The sequence below is a fragment of the Athene noctua genome, chromosome 1, assembly GCF_965140245.1.
Source record: "Athene noctua chromosome 1, bAthNoc1.hap1.1, whole genome shotgun sequence".
NCBI classification, from domain to species: Eukaryota; Metazoa; Chordata; class Aves; order Strigiformes; family Strigidae; genus Athene; species Athene noctua.
The window spans coordinates 242,796,944-242,819,267 of NC_134037.1; the positions used below are offsets into that span (position 1 = coordinate 242,796,944).

General features: G+C 36.5%; 1 protein-coding gene across 1 annotated transcript in view; it reads left to right on the forward strand.

Moving 5' to 3' along the window:
* USP12 (ubiquitin specific peptidase 12) overlaps positions 1–21,651 on the forward strand; it is a 45,377-nt gene extending 23,726 nt beyond the window's left edge. The window contains exons 5-9 of the mRNA XM_074915002.1: positions 3,068–3,144; positions 3,344–3,427; positions 5,781–5,978; positions 8,395–8,473; positions 10,604–21,651. Of these exons, the coding sequence (XP_074771103.1) occupies positions 3,068–3,144; positions 3,344–3,427; positions 5,781–5,978; positions 8,395–8,473; positions 10,604–10,705 (540 nt within the window). The 3' untranslated portion in view covers positions 10,706–21,651. The remainder of the gene's footprint in view (positions 1–3,067; positions 3,145–3,343; positions 3,428–5,780; positions 5,979–8,394; positions 8,474–10,603) is intronic.
* The last annotated feature ends 673 nt before the right edge of the window (positions 21,652–22,324 follow it).

Genomic DNA, 22,324 nt, shown 5'->3' on the forward strand with positions numbered 1-22,324 from the left:
ATAAAAGGAACATAGATATGGTTCTTTAATAAAGATTTGTGTCATGGCTAAAGCCACGCTATAAAATTAATAAGTTACAAAATGGATTGTAAGTTGTCTTTGCATGCTTTTAATGCGATTTCTTGTTATGAAGCTTTCCCCATTCCTTGACAGAGGCAGTATGATGAAGTGAATGTTACAAAATTTTATGGCTAATCAATAATAATGATCTAGAAGTTCATTGGTTTTATAGATTTCTCTCATATTTTCTGGTAAACCAGAAAATAATGTAATTGACTTCATTAAGATTAAATTTGAAATGGCTAAATGTGGGCAGTATGTCTACAGAGAAAAATAGGAAACTGTGTTGGGTCAAAAGGACCAAACATACCAGTGTTTTTCTCCATCTGACAGTCTTGCTCTTGTGTTTAAATGACTCTACAAGGCATAAAACTCTTTGGCTCAATTCTACTTTGGACTGAGAGAAGGCAATAAGGAAAATCTCAGTGGTCTCTCTTAACTATGCCCTACTTCTTTTTTTCTCTTTTTTTTTTTTTTTAAATGAAGATAAATCATGTCCTTTGTTTCAGCTTCATTTAAAAATAGTTTCTGTCTTGGTACACATGGGATCCTACAGTTGCAACAGCTTTTTTGTCAGTGAGCTGATTCACATTGCTAGTGAAATTCCAGACTGAAAGAAGTACAGATTCTTTGAGTGTTAACCTTCTGAGTTTTGTGTTCTGGGTGGCACTGGTCATCAGCTGAGCTGTTTGGGTGCAAATTATGTCCTTGATGTGAGAACAACATAGTATCCCTTTTTGCCAGAATACTGGAACACCCAAATTCTTCACTGTTATTCTGTTTTTCCTGTTAGGAGCACTCAGATGGGTTTTTGAACACATTAGGGCTTGATTCTGCAACTGATGAGGTTTTCTGGCTGTGTCCATACTTTTTTCATTCTACAGATGATTGAAATATATAACATTGGTGACTTTAGTCTAAAGAACTTAATGATGTTTCTTTGAAATAGAACCTCTACAGAAGATGGGGGTGGGCTGTTTAGAGTGGAGGGTGACTTTTAAATAATTTTTCTTTTTTTTTTAATTAAACCTGTATGAGTTAATGATTTTTAAAAAGTACTGTTCGAATACCAATGTTCAAAAAAAATCTTAAATAAGAATAGCATTTTCTAAATTATCAACGTAGATGGAAATAATCCACTTGGGTATTCTTTCAATAAAGCCTTTAATGGTTCCTCGTGATCCTAAGTGCACAATGGACTGGCTAACCTGAGAGAGATTCTGTAAGTATTTTCAGTATATTATCACTAAGAATGGAAGATTTGCTTTTGTGAACTTCTGGTTTCAGTACCAATCTCTTTTTCACCAAGTACAACACATCTCTTTCCTCTTCTCCGTCTCCTCCCCGCCCTTAGAGCTTCTGCGTGGGATAAAGATGCCTGTGAAACCTTTATTGTTTCATGGAATTTTCTTTGATTAGATGAAGAATTATCTAATTGCATGTCTGAATAACACTGATCACATGACTTCTTAATTCCAGCTGTCCTAGCTGGACGGCAGCAGAGTATTTTCTAGAACTGATTTTTTTTCCTGAGCCATTCTTAATCCCTAGGCTAAGATGATTTCCACCAGAGTTCTTAGTATTATAAACTTTGAAAAGTTTGATAATTCCAAAAGTGGTTTGCAATGGGATATTTTGAAGAATTGTCCACACAACTAAACTGTATTACATCCCTGAAGACAGGAAATGTGCAGCACACTGAAGATGCCGGTGACTTTTTTTTTTTTCCACACCCTAAAACATCTTGGAAGTTTTCCATATATGTTCTGTGATTCCTTTAAAAGTATAAACATTACACTTCAGCATCTCAGTGATGTAGTAGATGTGAGGTATACTGGCATAGTGACATATTTTTTCTACATGTACACATACTCTTGGAAAGATTAGCTACAGAAGAGTGGGAGGAATCCTTGCCCATTCCTCTCACAGATATTAACAGAAGATTTTAGTTTAATTTCATGAGCTTGTGGATTTGCCCTATGGTATTAATTCTCAAAAATAATTGTCTTGACCACCTGTATTTTTCTTTTTATTCTCCATGTATGCTGCCCTTAGGAACTGTGTGTTTCTCATCTCTTGATAATCAGAGAACAACTTTCCAAATTTATTTTTATTCTGAGTTGGAAAGGGAACATAAATCTCGTATGTTTTAAAGATCAACTTACATTAGTTTTCCTGTTGCTGTTTAACTTTTCCTGCTTTCAATCAAGAAACTGCAGCTAGGCATCTTTTCTGAAAGCATTTATTTTTGTACCTAGGAGTCATAAAAGTCAGAGGACATTCTTATCAGTGGCATTGAGTATCTCTAGATAGAATGAGGAAACATTAGCATAAAAAAGTTAAGATTGCTCTTTCCTAAACCTTTTAATAATGTAGTTGATTTGCAGGGCAGGTGTGGATTTTGTCCATCACCACGTTTCATGATTTCTGGTGGAATTTATTCTCTGGTTCTAGGAATTTCTATTTTATTTTAATTTTGTTATTCTTGCATTTTTCTAAGAAAAGGCTATGCACTGTTCTGCCTCTATCAGGTCAAGTCCCACACTCTCATTTACCTACAAATTTGCTATCTGCTGCTCATTCAAGAGTATGAATCTAGCCAGGAAGAGGCTAAAATATTTGTGCTGTTGATTAAGGACACTATGATATGCAAATACATAAGTTTCAGTTGGAGGTAGTCACAGGGAAAGAACAGAGGTGAAAGCACTAAATAGAAGAATCCCAGTGATTGTATTCTTCTGAAGAGAGTGAGGTGTAGAAGGAACTTGGCATTAATATTGTTGAGCTGAAATTACAGTATGACAACTGACATTACATACCTCCACAGACACATACACACTTCCCTCTTCCTGAACAAAATCAGAGATCTAGCACATCTCTGAAATAAAGAGGCTACTTGTAACAGTTTCTAAAAGGCTGTTATAAGGTAAAAGATGCATTCTGCCAATAGAAAATGGTACTGAAAAACAGAGTTTTAATATAATCTATTTGTTCTTTTTTCATGCAGATAAGCAGCAAAGATGAAGATTTCTTAGACCTTTCAGTTGATGTGGAGCAGAATACTTCAATCACTCATTGTTTAAGGTAGACACAAAAATCTTAATTTTCATAATTTGTCTTTTATCTGTTACCTAGAAAGAAGGAAGTAAAACTTAAAGCTCACAGGATTAGCAAATTCTAGTTTATGTAGATTTAAGAGTATAAAATTATTTTTATATTGTAAATATTTATATGTATACTTCAGATAAGAAACTGGTAGCATTTCTTTTTTCTTTTTATTCAGGGGTTTCAGCAATACAGAAACTCTGTGCAGTGAATACAAATATTACTGTGAAGAATGTCGCAGTAAGCAAGAAGCACATAAAAGGTACCTCAGACTCAGGGAGGGAAAAAAGCAGTGCTTACATTTCATGAAAATACACCGGTATTTCCTTGTGTGTCTGTATGAGGCAGGGGGAGAATGTTCTTTTTCCCTTAATTTTTCTCTCCTTCCACTTAAGAGTAACTTGGTTGCATACCTCTTGCTTGAATTCAGTGACCCTACTTCCACAAGTAATGAGAATCCATGTAAAGTATTTTGGGACTCCTCTGATCATTATTTATTTTATGAATGAGAAGAAGAATAGTCTGAAGACCAAAAACAAGTTAAAAAGACAAGTTAAAATAAACCACCGGTGACTAATCAAAGATTATGTGTAATGATAAAAATTCATGGATATCATGTGACCTTTTAAACTTGGTTTTGTCTTGATAATACTTTTTCCAGCTGCTGTAAGAATCAGTTTGATAGCACTTATTTTCTGATTCAGTTAGAATGAGGATTGTAAATTTTTTTGTTAGCAGAGTTCCTGGTTTCTTAAAAGTATGTAGTTAGTTGTGCTAAACTTCCACTTGACAGTGTTTCTGAAAAGCATAAGAAGCTCCATGGAAGCCTGAAATTAATTATGTTTAAAAACTATTCTTGTCTGCCTAATAATTCTTCTAGTCTTGTTTCCACCTTTGAAAAATCTTGATTTTGTGCACAGTGTGGTATTTATTATCTGAGAAAGCGTTTGATTGAAGGGGTGGCAACACTGATATGCTCTACTGGTTATACCACTGGTTCTGGTTATTTGGTTTACCATAGATTCAGCACGTGGCTTTTGGTGTATCTCATCTGCAAAGCCTGCCTTCACACATTGCCTAAGCTTACTAATTGTAGTATATTAGAGGGTTGTGAAGCCAGGTCTGTCCTGTTGTTTTCTGTTGCCTTAGCTCTTTTTCTGTGTGGGAGGTAATGTGATCCCTGACCAATATAACCTGTGTTGACATAAACGTGTACTGTAGGCACTGCCATATTGGCAAAACACAGCTTTTATTGTTTATATTTTGCTTTTCATGTGGGGCTTAAGTTCAGTTTCACTGTAGTCATGTTGTTCTTCCATCTCTATAACATGGAGTTTATCTGTGTGTCTACTCAACTAGCAATTTCTTCACCAGTGAAAGAGCTCCTGTTACCAAACACAGTTGCATTATAAGAAGCAGACTCCATCTTGAAAAAAGAAATAGAGCAGAAATTATATCTGTATCTCAGTAATATATTAAAATGTAACTCTCCATAAAAATAGTTACTTCTGTCATGTTTCTGCCCTTCTGCTTTTTTCATTTCCTAGTTCCCTTGTGGGCTGTGGAGAAAATCTGAGTCTAGCAGGTTTTCCTATAGGTTACTGTCAGTCTAAGTTTAATGAGAAAAAGGGAAGGAAGATGAGTTTTCAAGGATTTTGTCCTCAGCCCCCTATCTTTTGAAAAAAAGGATTGTCTTGTATAAACATTTCCTGACATTCTGAAAATGCAGTCTTGGTAGATATGTTGGAAACCTAGGTTGTATTGTTGAGGCTTTTGAGACACCTTTTGGGGCTGAAGACAGTTTGAAAAATTCAACACAGTGCTGATCTAAGGCAATTAGCTGTGCCAAGAAGCAGAGCACTCTAGCTTGGTTGCTCGGTTAGTATGCACAAATTTATTGCCCAGAGAGTGGAAGTCTCTGCTGCCAGGCTAGCTGTGGTTGGCTGGTGAGGATTTGTAGGCACCGATGCAAGATCTCAATACCTCCAACTAGGGAAAGGGACCAGTGAGCCCTCAGTAAAACTAGATTATCACTTTCTGACTTTGGCTGCCATAAAATGGACTGCAACATTTGTACAAAATTAGTGTGCTAGAGCACACTTTTTGGGTAGCATGAGGAAGGTAACAGTAAGCTATTTGTATCCCTTCACAATGTTAAATGAATTGCTTGATATGAAAACTTGGAGTAATACATATGTATTGGTTTACTGAGAAATTCAACTGGAACGGGATCCCTGGAACAACTTTGTTGCAATGCCTCCATTGTATACCAAGTGGGATCTAGGTTTTGCTTTCGGGAATTCAGGAAAGCTATTGAATTCTCTGCTATGTGTTCATTATGTCAAAATCATTATGTGGATTCATCATGGCTATTCTTACATACAATAGCTTATTATTTTAATACATTTGCAGTTCTCTCGGTTGTTAAAAGCTACCTTTAGTTTAGCAACACAGGACATATTTGTTAAACACCTGATTATTTAAGCTTGTTTTAATGCTTGCAAAATGTTGTAAAGACTTCAGTAAGATAGATTTCCTGTTTGATATCAATTGAATGTTTTAGATGGATATTGGAAATACTGTTGGTTTGGGGTTTTTTTGTTTGTTTTTTTCAGGATGAAAGTAAAAAAGCTGCCTATGATTCTAGCTCTCCATTTGAAGAGATTTAAATACATGGATCAGCTGCATCGATACACAAAACTCTCTTATAGAGTAGTTTTTCCTTTAGAGCTTCGTTTATTTAACACCTCAGGAGATGCCACCAATCCTGACAGAATGTATGACCTTGTTGCTGTGGTAGTTCATTGTGGAAGGTAATAACTATTTTATGTACAGGCATTTCATATATGTGTAACTATGTTTAAAAAAACAAAACAAAGCACCCAGTATCACATGACTCTAAAAGCATTCAAAGACCTCTTAAAATAAAAGGTTCTTGGGAAAGAAAGTATTGTGGGGAGACACTACCAATCAACAGAACGTATGGCTTTGTTGCTGTGATAGTTCATTGTGAAAAGTGGTAACAGTGTATTTCACATCACAGATCTTTGTATGAAAATTATGTTTAAAAAAACCCCACAAAACACACAATGCCATGTAACTTAAAGATCATTATTAAAAAAAGTTTCTTGGGAAGGAAAGCATTGTATTACATTCCTTTATAAAGCATTTCCTTAAGGTTGGGGGTTTTTTTAAGGCTTAAGCAGCATTTTCTGAAATATATCCATATATTATGAGTTTCGTTGATAACTTTATTTCCTTGCTTTCAAAATATGTTACATTTGTGTTTGATTTTGCAATATTCAACAAATGTTCTTGTGGCTTCAAGTCTTAAGGCTGCTCTACAAACTGCTTATTGAGTAGATAAAAGCCCCACAGTTGAAAATGATGATTTAACATCTAAAATCACAGAATAATTTACATTGTGAGGTCAACTATTTAAACCTCAAAGCAGGGCTAACTTTGACATTAGATTAGGATGCACTGGGTACAGTTTCATGGCTAGGAATGCTGATTTCACTGCCTCTTTGGCAATATTTTCCAGTCCATCAGTGTTCTCACAGTGATTTATATTTTTAAAGGTTTTTTTTCCTATGTCCAGTCCGAATTTCTTTTGCTGCAGTTTATGACCACTGACTCTTGTCCTTTCACTGTGAGTTTCTGAGAAGAGCCTGGCTCTGATTTCTTTATAACTCTTCCTTTTTTGTAGTGGAAGACGGCAGTTGGATTCCTCATTTAGTTTTCTTCAGGCTCTCTCTTCATCCATCTGGTGCTGTACTCCTCTGACAAGTGTAGTGCCCTGCCACTGGACTTCTTCCAGTTTATCAGTCTCTTCCTTAAACTGACAAGGTCATGTTTGGAATCCCACGTCCAGTTGTGGGTCCCAGAATACAGTGTGGCAGGGACTATCGCTTCACTGCTGGCTCTACTGTTGCAGTATAGGCCCCCATACTCTCAGCCCTGCCACCAAAATGATGCACGGCTGGCTTGTTGACCTACTGGCCCACCTAGCCAGTGGGTTTGCAGCTAATGCTGTTGGATGGAGTTAATCTGACACAAAACTTTGCCTTTTTACTTGTTAAACTTCATAAGGTTCTTACCAGCCCATTCTTACAACTCTGACGTCCTTCAAAATGGCAGGCCTGCCCTCTAGTTGGTAGTTACTGCCCTTTGTTCCACCCCCATTCCTCCCTAGATGGACCTAGGATTAGAGTAGAGATAAGGTGACTAGATCTCAAGTTGGCCAAGACAGTTTTGGACAGTAAGTCAGTGCCATAGTCTTCTGGGACACTCTTGTTCTGGATTTTAGGGAAAATATCACTTGTCCATTTCTGACCATTCTGCTCAATTCTGACCATTTCTTTCTCCATCATTCATCATGCAGTCTTAGAAACTTAGCCCTTTTCAGAGCTGCGGAAGGAAAGGAATCCTGTTTTCACTAGGTTATGTGATCTGGTACACAGACGTGTCCCTTACAGATGGCAAAATTCCCTCCCTGATCTAGACATAAAAATTGGATGAATGCTGTTAGCCAGTTAAGGCAGTTCCAGTTGTCCACTTTCAGTTGTAAGGGTCAGGTATTTTGGAAAGTGTATTATTTCTTTACTTGAAATCTGATTAGAAATTGGACACTTTTAAAGGTTTGGGTTGGGGTTTTTTTTCTGTTCTAGTTGTTGAGAAATTTTCTGGTCTGTGATAAACTGAAGAGCTGTACAGTTTTAATTTAGTTGGGAGCCCTTCTCATTGCTTTGAGGGTTTTTGAGACTTCTAAACCATCAGTTTAATTCAGTTTTGTTTACAGTAGACTAGATAAAGAGATTCCTGATAGAGACTGTAAATGAACAGCAGCTCTACAGCTTTTTCTTTCTGAAGATCAGAAATAGTTTGGGATATGTTCTGTCCCTGTGAAATATCAGAATGTTTTCTTGATTTCACTTCTCTGTCTCTTTTTTTTAAATTGAATCTATATTTTCAATGCCTGTTGCTCCTTATTCTCATTTGAAATCATAATCCTTTTTTTAGCACGATATTAAATGTAGAGATAAGTAAGACCTCATTATGAAAATGGTATAAGTGAAGGGGGAAAAAAGAAAAGAAACATCCAAACAGAAATTGTACTGGTAGCCATTTTAATTATTGCTTTTCTACAAGAAAAAAACAATTTAATGAAATATATTTGTACATACCTGTGTGTTACTGTCTGTGTTCTTTTCTAATTTTATTTTACAGTGGCCCTAACAGAGGACATTATATTGCAATAGTGAAGAGTCATGATTTTTGGTTGCTTTTTGATGATGATATTGTTGAGGTAAGCTTTGTGTAGCCCTAGACTTTTTTCTCATACCAACCAGAGTACGCGCGCACACACACACACCCCCCCCACACACACACCCCCCTCTATGTGTGCACTCTGGTTGGTATGTGATTACTTAAAGTAAAAGGACTGGTATGCTAATGAAAAGAGGGTTCAAACCCTAGTCTAAATTAGCAGTCACTGAGTGAAGAGCTGCGCCTTACGGTTTGATGGTACAATACTTTGAATTGCATTTTGTTTTTTATACTTTTTAAATGAAGCAGCTTTAAGTATGGACACTTTCACCTTTGTTTAATAAGCTATTCCTGTGGCCTGAAGACATGGCAAATGAAGATAGATAAAATGGTTTTACTGCAGTTCTTTTCTGGGGGCAATTTTTTTGAGCAAGCCACTCATTCTGTTTTTTAGGAGCTTATGATTTAATGGAATGGATCAGTCTGGTAGTCTGTTTTATTGAGTATCCTGTATTGTTTCAGACAAAGGTGTAACAAATAACAATATAGAAAGAAACTTCAGAGTTTTGAGATTTTTTGCCCTAAAATTTAAAAATTAATCCCTGAAACAGGAACCTTTTGCCTCTGGTGGTATTCTTGCTAATATTATAGCCATGCTTCCAGGAATTCTTATTATTTCAAAAAAAAAGAAAAAAAAAAGTTTTCTAACTGATTTTCTGGACCAGCAGAATTCCCTTCACCAGTTTTGATTTTGTCACCAATCTTTTTCATCAGTTATCCTCTTTATTGAGAGAAGGGGCAGAAACTGCTGGTGTCCCTATGTTATATCATCTCAGTTTTTTTGCTTGTTATATCATTTTGCTTTTTTTCCCATTGCCTATGCTTATGCATGAACAGAAATATGATTGTGCTGTCCTTTTTCTTCACTTTAATTAATTAAATATATAATATAAAATGAATAGTTTACATTTTCCTTACAATACACAAGAACAGCATAATTGAAGAAAAATAAATGAGACTTCCATTGTTAATTGGCAGGACGAGTCAACGGTACTAAAGAGTTCTTATCTCCAAGCCACATTATAGACAGTTTTTCACACAGCAATGACAAACATGGAAATATACAGAGCTGTTAGGAAAGTAAAAGGATTGCCTCTGTGTCTTATCAAGATACACTGTAAATTGAAATGTCTTGATAGGGTCAAAAATTCATTTTCCTCCAGGGAAAAAAAGAGAGCGCTATAGTAGATCTCCTATCATTTCACAGATGTCGGGGACTATCCCTCCAGTTCCAAAGCAGTAACACCTGGCAGTAATGTTGGTTTTACTTTTTCTCTTAGCCCATCTAAAGAGGAAGTAAAGAATCTTTTTGTTCTTAAATCTAAAACATCTCATTAACTTTCAGGCCCATGGTTCATCAAGTTGGAATGTCTCACTCCTTCCTGAGAGAGGTTTTATTCCAAATAGCGAGAATGAGTTTAAATAAAATCTGCCTAAGTGAAGGAGAATTTATCTTTCCACATTTTTTGTTGTTGTAGCCTAATTGCCTTTGTTTTCAAATGAGGCAATAGAACTTGCTTTCAGTTTCATTTTCTTTTGTAGCTGAAAGTGATGACAATGAAAACCAACAAAGAAAACTCTTTTCACCTTCTCCACAGCAGTTTTGCAGCTTTCCTCCAAAATCTTGGTTATAGGGGGCTTTCAAAGCTAACAGGATCACAGCAAACATTCTGTGTGAAAAACAGAAAAAGTGAGCCTTTATTCTCTGCCTCCTCCTTATTCTCCTCTGCACTTGATTGGCTTACACTGCTTAGATTTAGAAATTATAGTTTGTACTTACATTCTTCATATTGATGTAAAGTCTCAATGGGATATTGTTGTCTTTAAAACTCTTCTGTGTGAAATTTGTGCAAGCAATGCATGTAAGATTGCACTCATAGTAGGTTCACTTAATACTTAAAAATTTATATATAAAATATATATATAGCTGCTACCCTCTGTGCAGTTAATGGCAGAGGGGAAACCAAAACATAACAGGTTTAAGAATTATTTATTACTTTATGTAATTAGGTGAAAATTATTTTTATTTGACAATAGTTTTTAGAGTGAAACTTAATGTCACATATATGCAAGATATTCTTACTTCAAATTTTTGGGTTTTTACATACAGAAAATTGATGCACAAGCTATTGAAGAATTCTACGGGTTGACATCAGACATCTCAAAGAACTCTGAGTCTGGTTACATCCTCTTCTATCAGTCTCGGGATTGAGGGGGCTCTGTAGTGAAGAGAGATTTTTATGCCTCACATCTTCTCTATCTTGGAATGGAGCAAGCACTGAAAAAAAGGAAAACAGGGAGCTCCAGGGGCAGTAGCACAGTTTGCACACAACTAAGCAAAGAGTTTGGGGTTCTTAAAACCTTTGTATCATTTTCATTTTATTTGCTCAGGTATCATGCTGACTACACATCTCCACTGCATCCCATAAGCAAAAAGAGAGATACCAGCCACTCTTGCAGGAGCTTTCCGTTAGGTAATACTATCTCTGTGGTCCTAATTCAAAGCCCATTAAGGTCACTGGAGAACCTTTCATGGACTTCAGTGGAATTTGAATCAGGTTCTAACTGCACTGCCAGATTAGTGCAATAGGAGCATTAGAAATCTGTATTTTATACAGCCTTTGTATATATAAAAGGTAAAGGACTCTTTGTGAACTAAGTTTCCTGAGCTTAAGTTTAAAAGAATGAGGTTGGGAGGGTTAACATGTAAGCAAGATCTGTCTGGGCCCAACACAATTGCCTTCTTGATGGTAGAAGTTTAACTGAAGATATAAACTGGTGTCAGGGAGGCAAGTATGTTTTGCTTCTCTGAAGAAGCTTACGTTATTTATAATGTATGATCGGGAACAATCAGTCAAGATTATGGCTTTTAATCTCCGTATGGGGAAAGATTTGGTTTGTAATAGTTTATTTTTATTTATAAATTACTGTAACTTAGGATCTTGTGTATTGTCCTTTATTCTAACAAGTATTGGAAATTTTATATATTCATTTGAATTAAAACTCATTATGTTTAAATGCTAAAGAAGAGCCAATATAAATTCTAAAAACTATGCCTACAATATCTGTAAAAAATGAATAACACAGAATAGAGATTTCCTTCTGGAGGAACTGGTATCTAAGTGAGGTACTTTATTTAATTAAATTAGAATATCCTTTTTCCATTAATGGGTGAAAAAAAAAGTGGTCAAACTATTACATAGAAGACTTTAAGAATGCATATTGTAAGAAAATGATGGTGCAGTGGTGGTATACTGGTCTTTATAGTTCTTTAATAATTTGTTAATGGTTCATACTGCAGGCAAATTAGAATGATTTGGATCAAAGTAAACCATTTTAAGAATATTATTCCCTCTCCTAAAAATGGATCCACTTCTGTTCCCAATGGCATGGGTGACTATCTCAAAAACCGCTCAGTGTCTTGACTATAAATTACGTCTGAGTAATAAGAAGAAATAGGTTTGGAATTTCATGAGATTGAAGATACCACATTCCTTTAAAAGTAATAATACTTAACTCCTGTAGAGTGAAAATTGAGGTTTATGGAACAGCATTAAGTCTTGACAAAACACCTGATCTGTAAGAAATGTGAACTATTGTGATTTGACATTCTTCCACTAACCAGTATGTTGTCTGACAGTAGCTGAATGTAATTTCTGGAAAGTCATGGGATGTGCATTCCAGATTATGGCAAATCAGGTCTTGGATATCCTTGTCACTCCCTCTTCAGCTAGTGATTTTCACAGGATTGTAATTTTCTAAGGTTATTCTATTGATACTGTTACAACTTCTAAAAAGAATGTCTCCGTCTGCTGCTATAACTATTTACTTACCTGTATCTTTTAGCTCAGGAAATGACTTCACCTATTCACTCAGTTGAACAAATCTTTAACAGGGTCACTAAATAAATTGGGCTATTTAGCAACTGTCATACTGTAACAAACTGCTTTTGTAAAATGCAAAGTTTCTAAAGCCTTGGTTTGGCTAGAATTCTTTTATAGAAGATTCTGTGTCATGATTAAACTACCAGCATTGTAAAGTAAAGCTTAAATTTTGTGGGAGATGCAGAAAATGTGATTGAATTTTTCTTAAAGGATTCAAATAATTTTAAAACCTTTTTTCAGCTTTCAGTGGGAAAAGGGTTAAGGGGTGAATCAGTTGGATAAATGGTGCGTGTTAGAAGGATGAAGTCCTTTGCATACTAAAGGTACGGTATTGTAAAAGAACTGTCACATTAATTTTTGCTAATTGAAAAGGTTTGGGTTTTTTTTTCTTTTTTCATTTTGGTGTAGTTAAAAGCTGAGGCTAGTTGCTAAATATTTTATATCCTAACAATTTTTTTGTTGTTTCACTGGTTTTACTCCTGCTATGTATTTTTATAAGATACTGACTTTTATTTTGTATAGGGTTTTTGAGATAGTATTCCAAATTATATATTTCATTTTCTTTTAGTGCAGCTGAAATAATTTTAAGCTCTTAATTAAACTGATATCAGAAACTGCAACTTGAAAAAAAAAAAAGAAGAGATGCGGGGAAGTACAAAATATAACTGATTGGTGTGTAAACCAGGATTTTTTCTTGGCTGTAATACAGTGGGGACTGTGGGAAAGTCATCAGTTGTAAATGGTGGAAATTATTTGCTGTGTAACTATGTAAATGTTAATTGGGACTACAGTCCCTTATTTTGTATATTGGAGCAAAAAACTTCTATTAAATAAAGTATGTTCTCTAAAGGTAAGTACTGTATCCTTTGTGGAGCCTGAATGGTCAGTCAGCTGCCTTTTGTGCTTTTCAGTGTTTTCAAACCTAAGAAGTGTCTGGAATTTCTTGTATTAAGCTAATTGTCCTGAGCCATGGAGGGAGAAGTGTGTTTAAATACACTGAATTATATATCTTTCTAGATGTGTTGTTATGAAAGTAGTTCAGCGGCAGCCATGGTTTTGGTAGTGTACTTCTCTAGAATTAGTTTTTAAGTAAGTTGATGGTTTCTGAGGTAGAGGAGGAAGGAGTGTTTTGAAATACTGTTCTTTCTGAATTTCCATTTCCTCCAAAAAACCTGTACCTTGCTATAGAAAATGCATCTGAGTTACCTAAGGGATTTCTTGGATCGCCACCTTGTGGAAGGGAAAACAGAAGGAAAGAAAAATAGTGTTTACATTAACATACGAGAGACTGACCAAAGAGCGGTAGTCCAGCATCAGAAGAAAAAGATGCAGCTGGTTATAATATCCATGTATGGTTTGGTATCAAGTCATTCTTCACTCGGAGTATACGCTACTGTTTGTAATGAATATATGTACTTACAGATTTACAAACAGTTCATACCCTGGTGTATTTGTAGTTGTGATGACATATCCATAGCCTTTCATTGCATGGAAGTAGTGAATTTTAGGTGTTCAGGTACTTGTACGAATGGTTAAATCGAACTGTTTTCAGCAGTTAGTCATAAATCACATTGCATATCTTTAGGTGACATCTGGATGTTAGCACATAGGGATTTGATGCCGCTTCAGGTCTTCTTCCTTACTCTTCAACATCTGCATAGGACTGTCAGGTGTAACACGAGATCCACAGATCTGCATCCTCCTGGAACAGCAGCTTGAAGCCAGACAGGACATCCTGGCTTGTTCCCTGTGTCTCTGTCTCCGTGTTTCCACAAGCACTATTGCATATGTTCTATTGGGATCGCACACAGATGAAAGTCTCTATTGCTTAGTTTCTTTTTCGTGGTGATGTTTGTAAAGTTTAAAACCTGAAGTATCTGAGGCCTCTAGTTACTTTCAGAATCCCTTTATTAAAATCAAAGGAACTTTATCTTGTGCTATTTGGTCCAGTCTCTCAGCTGTAGGATTAAGATGATAGTGTCTTATTATTAAGCTCATCCTTTGTAACTAAAAGAAATTTTCATATGTGAAATCTTCTGTCTTCACATACTAAAACTTATTTAGCTTTGTTTCTTCTCACCTTTTTCTACAGAAATTTCCAATTGCCCTTACCAGAAAGATCTTAACTGTGTATAGTTAGTCATAAACAGATCCTCATAAGTTTCTTCATAACTGTTCATTCAAAATTAGTAGTTGTCCCTTAGTATACTATATGTCTACAATGTGTTCTTATAAAAGAACAGGGATGAATTCTTTTACACACAAAGCTTTGTCTACTGATACACATAAAGAGGTGACATCTTTGTTATTTGTTTAACTGCTGACTTTGTTCAATGACAGAGTTCAGCTTGGGCTGAAAGAGTGAGAGTGGGGACTTTTAGAAAGTGTTGAAAATACATCAACAACTGAGGATGCCAGAAAGGGTTGGAGAGTGTTTTGTTTATTTCAGTGGATTTGGGGGATTTTTTTCATTTGTGTTTTTTTTTTTTGTGTGGGTTTTTTTTTCTTTTTTTTAAGTTGCCTGAGAGTAGTTACTTGAAATTTTAGATTAAACCAGCAATACATGTGTCTCTTAAGTTACCTTTATCTGTAAGAGGATAAGACTTAATTTCAGTACATGTTAATAATCTGTGGGCTGCAGTATTACGTTGCAGATACTTTTGTGACTCTCTTCTAAAAGTTTAAATAATCTAGATACTGTTTGTTTTCTTTGAAAGAGTGGCTTTACAGTGTAAGCTGTCCACTTTTCCCCCCACATTTGTCTGAGTTGATCTTAAATTTGTGTGTCTTAGAAATTCAGTCTTTGTTTTCCCTTTTGATAATGCAATATGCACATTTTATGGTTTCTGCCTTGTAAGGCTTCGCAGTCCTGACCTCTCACAGCGTGACGTGAGATGTATAACATATTAGTCTCCTTACACTAGCCTCCAAGTACTCAATTATTACTGAAATTAATATTCTGCATAATCTGTATTCAAGGGTTGTTCATTTTGCAGCAGCTTTGCTACTGATTGATTGTTATAAATGAACTATGCAAGTCAACTACCATGCAAACAAACACAAGCTTCATTTTCTAAATACAGAGATGTCTGCAATCCGTTGTTTCCAGTTTTAACCATAGAGTGTGAGGAGACAGAAATAAACTTTGGTCTGTATTAAAAAATGTCTGCAAAGTTGCCTGCCTCTTCCCATTTTTTATTTTTTTTTTTTTTAAGTGAGTTAATTTTTAGGCTAAACTTAAGAATCTGCTGTTGGGGTCAATGAATCCCTTTGGGGGAACTTGTGTAAGAATGTGTTGGATATATAGGGAGGATTGTTTGCAGACATCAGTTTTGAACTGAGTAATATCTTCCAGTTTCTTCCCAAAAGTACAAAAGATTACATTCTTTTTTTCTAATGACTTGTGATTGCTGTCTGCACAAGAGATTGTAAGGGCTCAGAAAAGGGCAAGGTACTTTCTACCTAGCTCTTCGTATAGAAATCGTGTTGGCAGCATTAGGGAGCTTTAATTACAGAAGGATCATCAGTCATGTCCTTGATCTGCATTCCGCAGTTTACGTAATCTAGGAGAGAAAGCACACAGCAGGATCAGTTGGAGAATAGAGAAGCAGCTTTACAATTATTTACTAACACACTGGATATAAAAACAGCATTTCCCAAAAAGGCAAAAGACTACATTTGGTGCAGTTTTCTGGTGTTAAGAGAATTTATGGGGTGCTCAAAACATCCTGCCATTCTAGGCTTTTGTTGGTTATTAAAGTGTCATGCCTTTGTGTGTGTGTTTAATTTGCTATTTAAGCCTATATTTGAAATTTCTGTCTGTACACAAATTCGTTAGGTTGATATGATTGTATTAATGAGTGCTCCTCCACAAAAATTTATGCACATATGTGAATCAAATGGAATGTAATCTTTTAATGGTCTGATATACAAAGCATTTTCAGCTGTTTACTAGGATTCATTTTTGTATTTTCTGTTACTGATTTTAAGTTAGAAAAAAAGTGAAGATCTCGGAATACTTTATTAGCATGCTGTATTATTAAGTAATTCAATATCTATGGATGCCTAAAAATCTTATTGCTGTCAAGTATCAGCTGTTCAGAATTTGAATATCATCCCGTCGTAATGCAACTTGATATACATCAACAGCTTTGAGCTGTAATCGTTACGTTAGTTCAACTCTATTTCACTAAATCTTGCTTTATTGTAATGGCTGCTTTAATCAGCTCTCATGAGATGTGCTAACAACATTCAGCTTGAGTTACATGCTTTCATGCGTGCACATTTATTTGTGTTTCTAGAAGCTGATGTTATGTCACGTCAGTCTTCTCCCTGCATCTTTCATGTCAAGAAAGACTGCTGATACGCAGCTACTGGCAATGTTTGCTAAATTACTGAGCTGTATTTTGAGATGAGATCAATATTTAAGATTTTTGCACTGAAAATATCTGGAGCTTTTTGTCTTCTAATTGTCATTGCCTCTCTGATGAAAGTACTTTTCAATATCAAAACCACTTTTTTGTATTGAAGAAATACAACATTGGTATATCCGTTTCTTCCTCTTTTTAAGGAGACTCTGAAAGGCATTCAACATTTCTCCCTAAGATTTTACAGAACCAGAAACCTATTTGAAAAGGGAAACATTTGTTTTATAGAAGATACTCTACAGGTTGTTTGCTTAGAGTTCAGTGTGGAGGCATGGCAATATTACACCAAGAACTATCAGAATGAGAAGCCAGTGTTGTTAGGACCTAGATAACCAAGGAGGTATCACTGTTTGCTAATCCCAGTGTATCCTAGCAGGACCCGAATTTTGCAGAGCAGCAACCAAGAACCTTCAATGAATATCTGGACAAAAACCATTCAGCAGTGCTGTACTTGCTAAACATATGCCAGACTCCCAAGATTTGCCACTGGTCCTTTTCATTTCTTTTTTTTCTTTTTTTTTTTTTTGATAAAAGGGAGACCATTTTGAAGATACATAGCCTAATACATACCAAAATTGTATTCACTCACCTTTTTAATTTTTTTTTCAGTAAAGTTCCAGCAACTTTTTCTGAATTGCAGAGTATTAGGGGGAGAGACTGTAGGTTGAGATAAAGAAGTATGTTTCACACATATATTGCAACACCATTAAGGCTCATTTTTATATATACTGCATATAGAAAAATTCATAATTCACCAGAGGAGAAATGAGACAAAAGTGACTGTAAGCCCTAAGCTGTCTTTTGTCTTTATTACAGGATTGTGTGCAAGATAATATGTCTTTGGGGTAAAAAAGATTTAAAAAACCCTTGGGCATTAAGAAAAATGCAATGCATGATAGTTTTGTGCTTCAGTGAGTAATACAGTTATAGAATCATAGAATGGTTTGTGTTGGAAGATCATCTAGTTCCAACCCCCTGCCATGGGCAGGGACACCTTCCACTCTCCCAGGTTGCTCAAAGCCCCGTCCAACCTGGCCTTGAACACTGCCAGGGAGGGGGCAGCCACGGCTTCTCTGGGCAACCTGTGCCAGTGTCTTATCACCCTCACAGGGAAGAACTTATTCCGTATATTTGATCTAAATCTACCTTCTTTCAGTTTAAAACAGTTGCCCCTTGTCCTGTCACTACAGGCCCTTGTAAAAAGTCCCTCCCATCTTTCCTGGAAGTACTGGAAGGCTGCTAATAAGGCCTCCCTGGTACCTTATCTTCTCCAGGATGAACAACCCCAGGTCTCTCAGCCTGTCCTCGTAAGGGAGGTGCTCCAGCCCTCTGATCATCCTTGTGGCCTCCTCTGGACTTGCTTATGTTGGGGACCCCAGAACTGGACACAGTGCTACAGGTGGGGTCTCACAAGAGCAGAGTAGAAAGGGAGGATCGCCTCCCTTGACCTGCTGGTCAAACTTCTCTTGATGCAGCCCAGGATACAGTTGGCTATCTGGGCTGCAGGTGCACATTGCCAGGTCATGCTGAGGTTCTGGTCAACCAACAACTCCAAGTCATCCTCCGCAGTGCTGCTCTCAATCCACTCATCACCCAGCCTGTATTTGTGTATGGGATCACCATGACCTATGTGCAGGAGCTTGCACTTGGCCTTGAACTTCATGAAGTTTGCACGGGCCTGCATCTCAAGCCTGTCTCTCTGGATGGCACATCCCTTCCCTCCAGTGTGTCGACACCACACAGCTTGGTGTTGTTGGCAAACTTGCTGAGGGTGCACTCAATCCCACTGTCCATGTTGCCAACAAAGATGTTAAACACTGGTCACAACTGACCCCCGAGGAACGCCACTTATCCCTGCTTTCCACTTGGACATCAAGCCATTGACTGCAATTCTTTGAGTGTGACCATCCAGCCAATTCCTTATCCACCAAGCGGTCCATCCATCAAATCCATGTCTCTCCAGTTTAAAGACGATGCAGGTTAGTGTCAAACGCTTTGCACAGTAGTAATTGTTAAAGAATATAAAGCAGTGAAACACTGATTTTGTCCAAATTTGGTCACTTAAAAAAATAATATCATACCGAAAGCTTATTAATAAGGAATAGAGTGAGATTAAAAAAAAGCCCCGGTGCCTTGAAATCTAAAAGCAGTGACCATCTTACCAGACTGGAAGAAAAAAAAAAGAAAAAGCTATTTGTGCTGGTTGATGGGGGAGTCCGTATACACAGATTATCAGCCTACAGTATGAGTCCGTGTGTCCAAAAAATGGCATCTCCTGGTGTTTGTGCTCTATGTCAGATACATCTACATACATCAGAAAACACAACTGTTCATTCAATGGGAGACTTCCATAAAGAACATACCTGTTACTATAGTTACAGCACATTAATATTTGTCTTTACTGCACAAACATCCACTTCAGCTGGAAATTGAGAAGGAATAATGTGAAAAAAGAGCTGCCATGTGTCCCAAAAAAAGATAAATATTTGGGTTACGGGGATGCTGACTGTCATTCTCCAGAGTCCTGAATAATCCAGTCCCACCTCAGTGTTTCTCTTGAAGAAAATGTATGTGTTGCAAAAAGCTACCACCAATCTTCCCTTGAAGGCCCTGGCCTCTCTGCCGTTTACTCCGCTGTAGTCTAGAGTTGCAGTTGCCTACATGAAGTGCACATAAAAATTCTGTCTTACAAAGCATTCCTTGCAAAATTAGAGGTAAGAACGAGTAAAAGGCTACATAAGCTGGTTGCCTGCTCTTCCACTTATGTTCAACAGGTACAGCAGCTTCTAGGACTTAGTGTATCCTTGGTGTTTTTTATATTCCAGTCATCCTTGTTCTAACTTGCTCTGTTTGGTGGTTTCTAACTGAGGGGCATTTAGCATCTGCTTATGAAGATTATCTCATTAAACCATGATCTGACTCCAATTTCCATTGCTGGCAGGGCATGTTTAGAAAGCACTTCCTGATGTTTCATGGCTATTTATGTAAGTACTAAGAGCAGCACTGCATTTTCTGTTTAGTTCCCTCGAGGTCTGGGTAAGATTGTAGGGGTCATCATGCATGGAGATTATGAAAATCCAATTAATCATTAAATTTAATAGGAGTTATGTATTTTAAATACATTTGTTGATAAGGACCACAGATAGTATAGTGCAAAAGCCGTAGTAATTCCTGCAGAAGCAAGGAGTGCTGAAAGCTTGTGGTCTTGAATATCTAAGAGAACAAACCTTTCAAGTGCTCCATAACCGCATATGGACCCTCAAAAAGCAACATCTCTCTCCAAGTATTGCCTTGGAGATGCTGATTCAATGCCGATGACTTCCTTTTTCTGGTGAAATGAAAAGTAATTAAGCATTTTTCCCATTCTGTAAGCAAGGTCTACATGGATTTTGAAACTGGAAATGTTTTTATTGAAAATCAGTTTGATATTCTGTGATTAATAATTTACTGGAGTACTTCTTATAGGTGATTAAGTTTGGTGAATTAAAGTTCTAAGTCTCCTTGTATCAATGTTGGTTTCCCACTGTTGCTGTTATTTTTTTAATTATAGTAAGGAGGATGTGCAGATTAGAAGTCAGCTGTCACATTAGCATTCCACTTATTTGGCAGATTGGTCTGTTGTGGATGTCTAAATAATTATATGTAAATCGTTGACTCTTGCTAATGGCCAGCTTGAGGGTTTTTTTCACAAATCTGTCAGTTCTTGAGTGTATCTCCTAAAGCATGAGGAGGAATTAAAAAACATTTTGACATACTCGTGCATATGTAAACTGAATGTAGACATGCAAATGCTTAAACTGCATTATCTAAATATGGATGTTTTCAAACTGCTACTTTTATACTGGAAAACAGGCTATGTATTTAAAAACAAAAACTTCTGAAATGCAAGTGCCTGAAGAGAATGGTCTCTATATGATTTAAAATTCTACTTGTCTTCTGAATATTTTTTCAGTGTTAACAGTAAAAATCCCCTGAAATGAAAAGGAGCTACATAATATCTTTGAAAAGGTCATTATGTAGATGCCTAGTACAGAGTTGGAAGCCTAACTTTTTACACAGAATTGACAATTTTGGCCTGACATTAATAGAAGTTTTCAGTGGCTTCACGTACAGTAAAAGAATCCATCTCATGGATGGTGATGAAAATCTATGGTTCTATATAACTGATAAGAAATTTTTGCATTATTAAATCCTAATTTTCTTAAGATCAGTGGAGGTAGTAACAACAATGGTCAAAGCACGCAGAATGTTCTAAGTGTGGCATAACAGCATAGCATATTCAAACCTTTGTGAGCGCAGATCTGGGTTTGTGGATGATTAATGCTATTCATACAAAAATACATCAACAGCAAGAGCTTTCACATGCTAACTGTGGGAGAGAAGTTCTATCTTCTTTAAATAGTCTTTTGAAAACAGTTTTTGCTCATAACTTTACTCAGTTAATTGCACAAATCTTTCACCAGAATGTAATCTAGTCTCCTAGAGGTGCTTGCAGAAAACATTCACAATAAATTTGGATGCCTTTAAAATTTAAATGAATGAGTTTCAAACTAAAACTGTTGAAGAATGCAGCCAAACATAATGATGATTAGTTCATTCACAGTTCACTAATAGCTCTCTTATTACATACAGAATTTAAAATCTTCAGAATTGGATTAGTAGTACTCGGAGAATTGTGCTTATTCTGTTTTCTTATACTGTTGACCTTAGTTTTTTTGGTTTTGATAAGCATACATGCTATTTGAGAAGGAAAAATCCCCTTTTATGACGTGTAATAAACTAAATTACAAAGTTATATAAATATATACATGTAATTCTGTGAAACTGTGTATGTCTTTCATAAAATAAGGAAATAAACATTGATGATGATGTTGATTAATAAAATGCAATTCTGAGCTACAGAACGGCCCGCTGACTGGAGGGCTTGGGGTTTTTTTGTTTTATAAATCGTGCTTTGGTTGCCAGATGTAAATATTTGCCTTTCCCTCATGCCTTTTCTGTGCTCTTTTCAAAGAGTCCAGAGAATAAAAACAAATTCTGGTGTTCCTGTTGCTGGATTAGAACTAGTAAGCAAAGAGGAATACTGGCCACTGTATATAATATGCGTGCTTAATTTCATACCAACTGTGGTTAGTGTTGCCCTATATTACTCAAGAACAAGGCAAACAGAAACACTATGTTTATGGAACAGCTTTATCCAAATTCATGATTTCATGAAAAGGCAATTGAAATTTCGTCCCGGGACTAACCTTCAGTGGCTCCCAAGGAATGCTCACTGGAGAGAGGAGGCAGTCCCGCTGGGATGCCCTCTTACCTGGGCTCCTGGTGCAGCTCTGCCTGTCTTGTGGGAGGACAAACGTCACACTCTGCCACAGAATTCAAACACTCTCATTAGACCAGTCCTCCCAAGGGAACACCACATACGATATGTGCTGAGTATTTGATTGTCATCAGGAATCTCACTGATGACTAATGGTGTATTAGGAATTTTTTTGTTTTAGAGTGCTGTTGTGAGGAGAA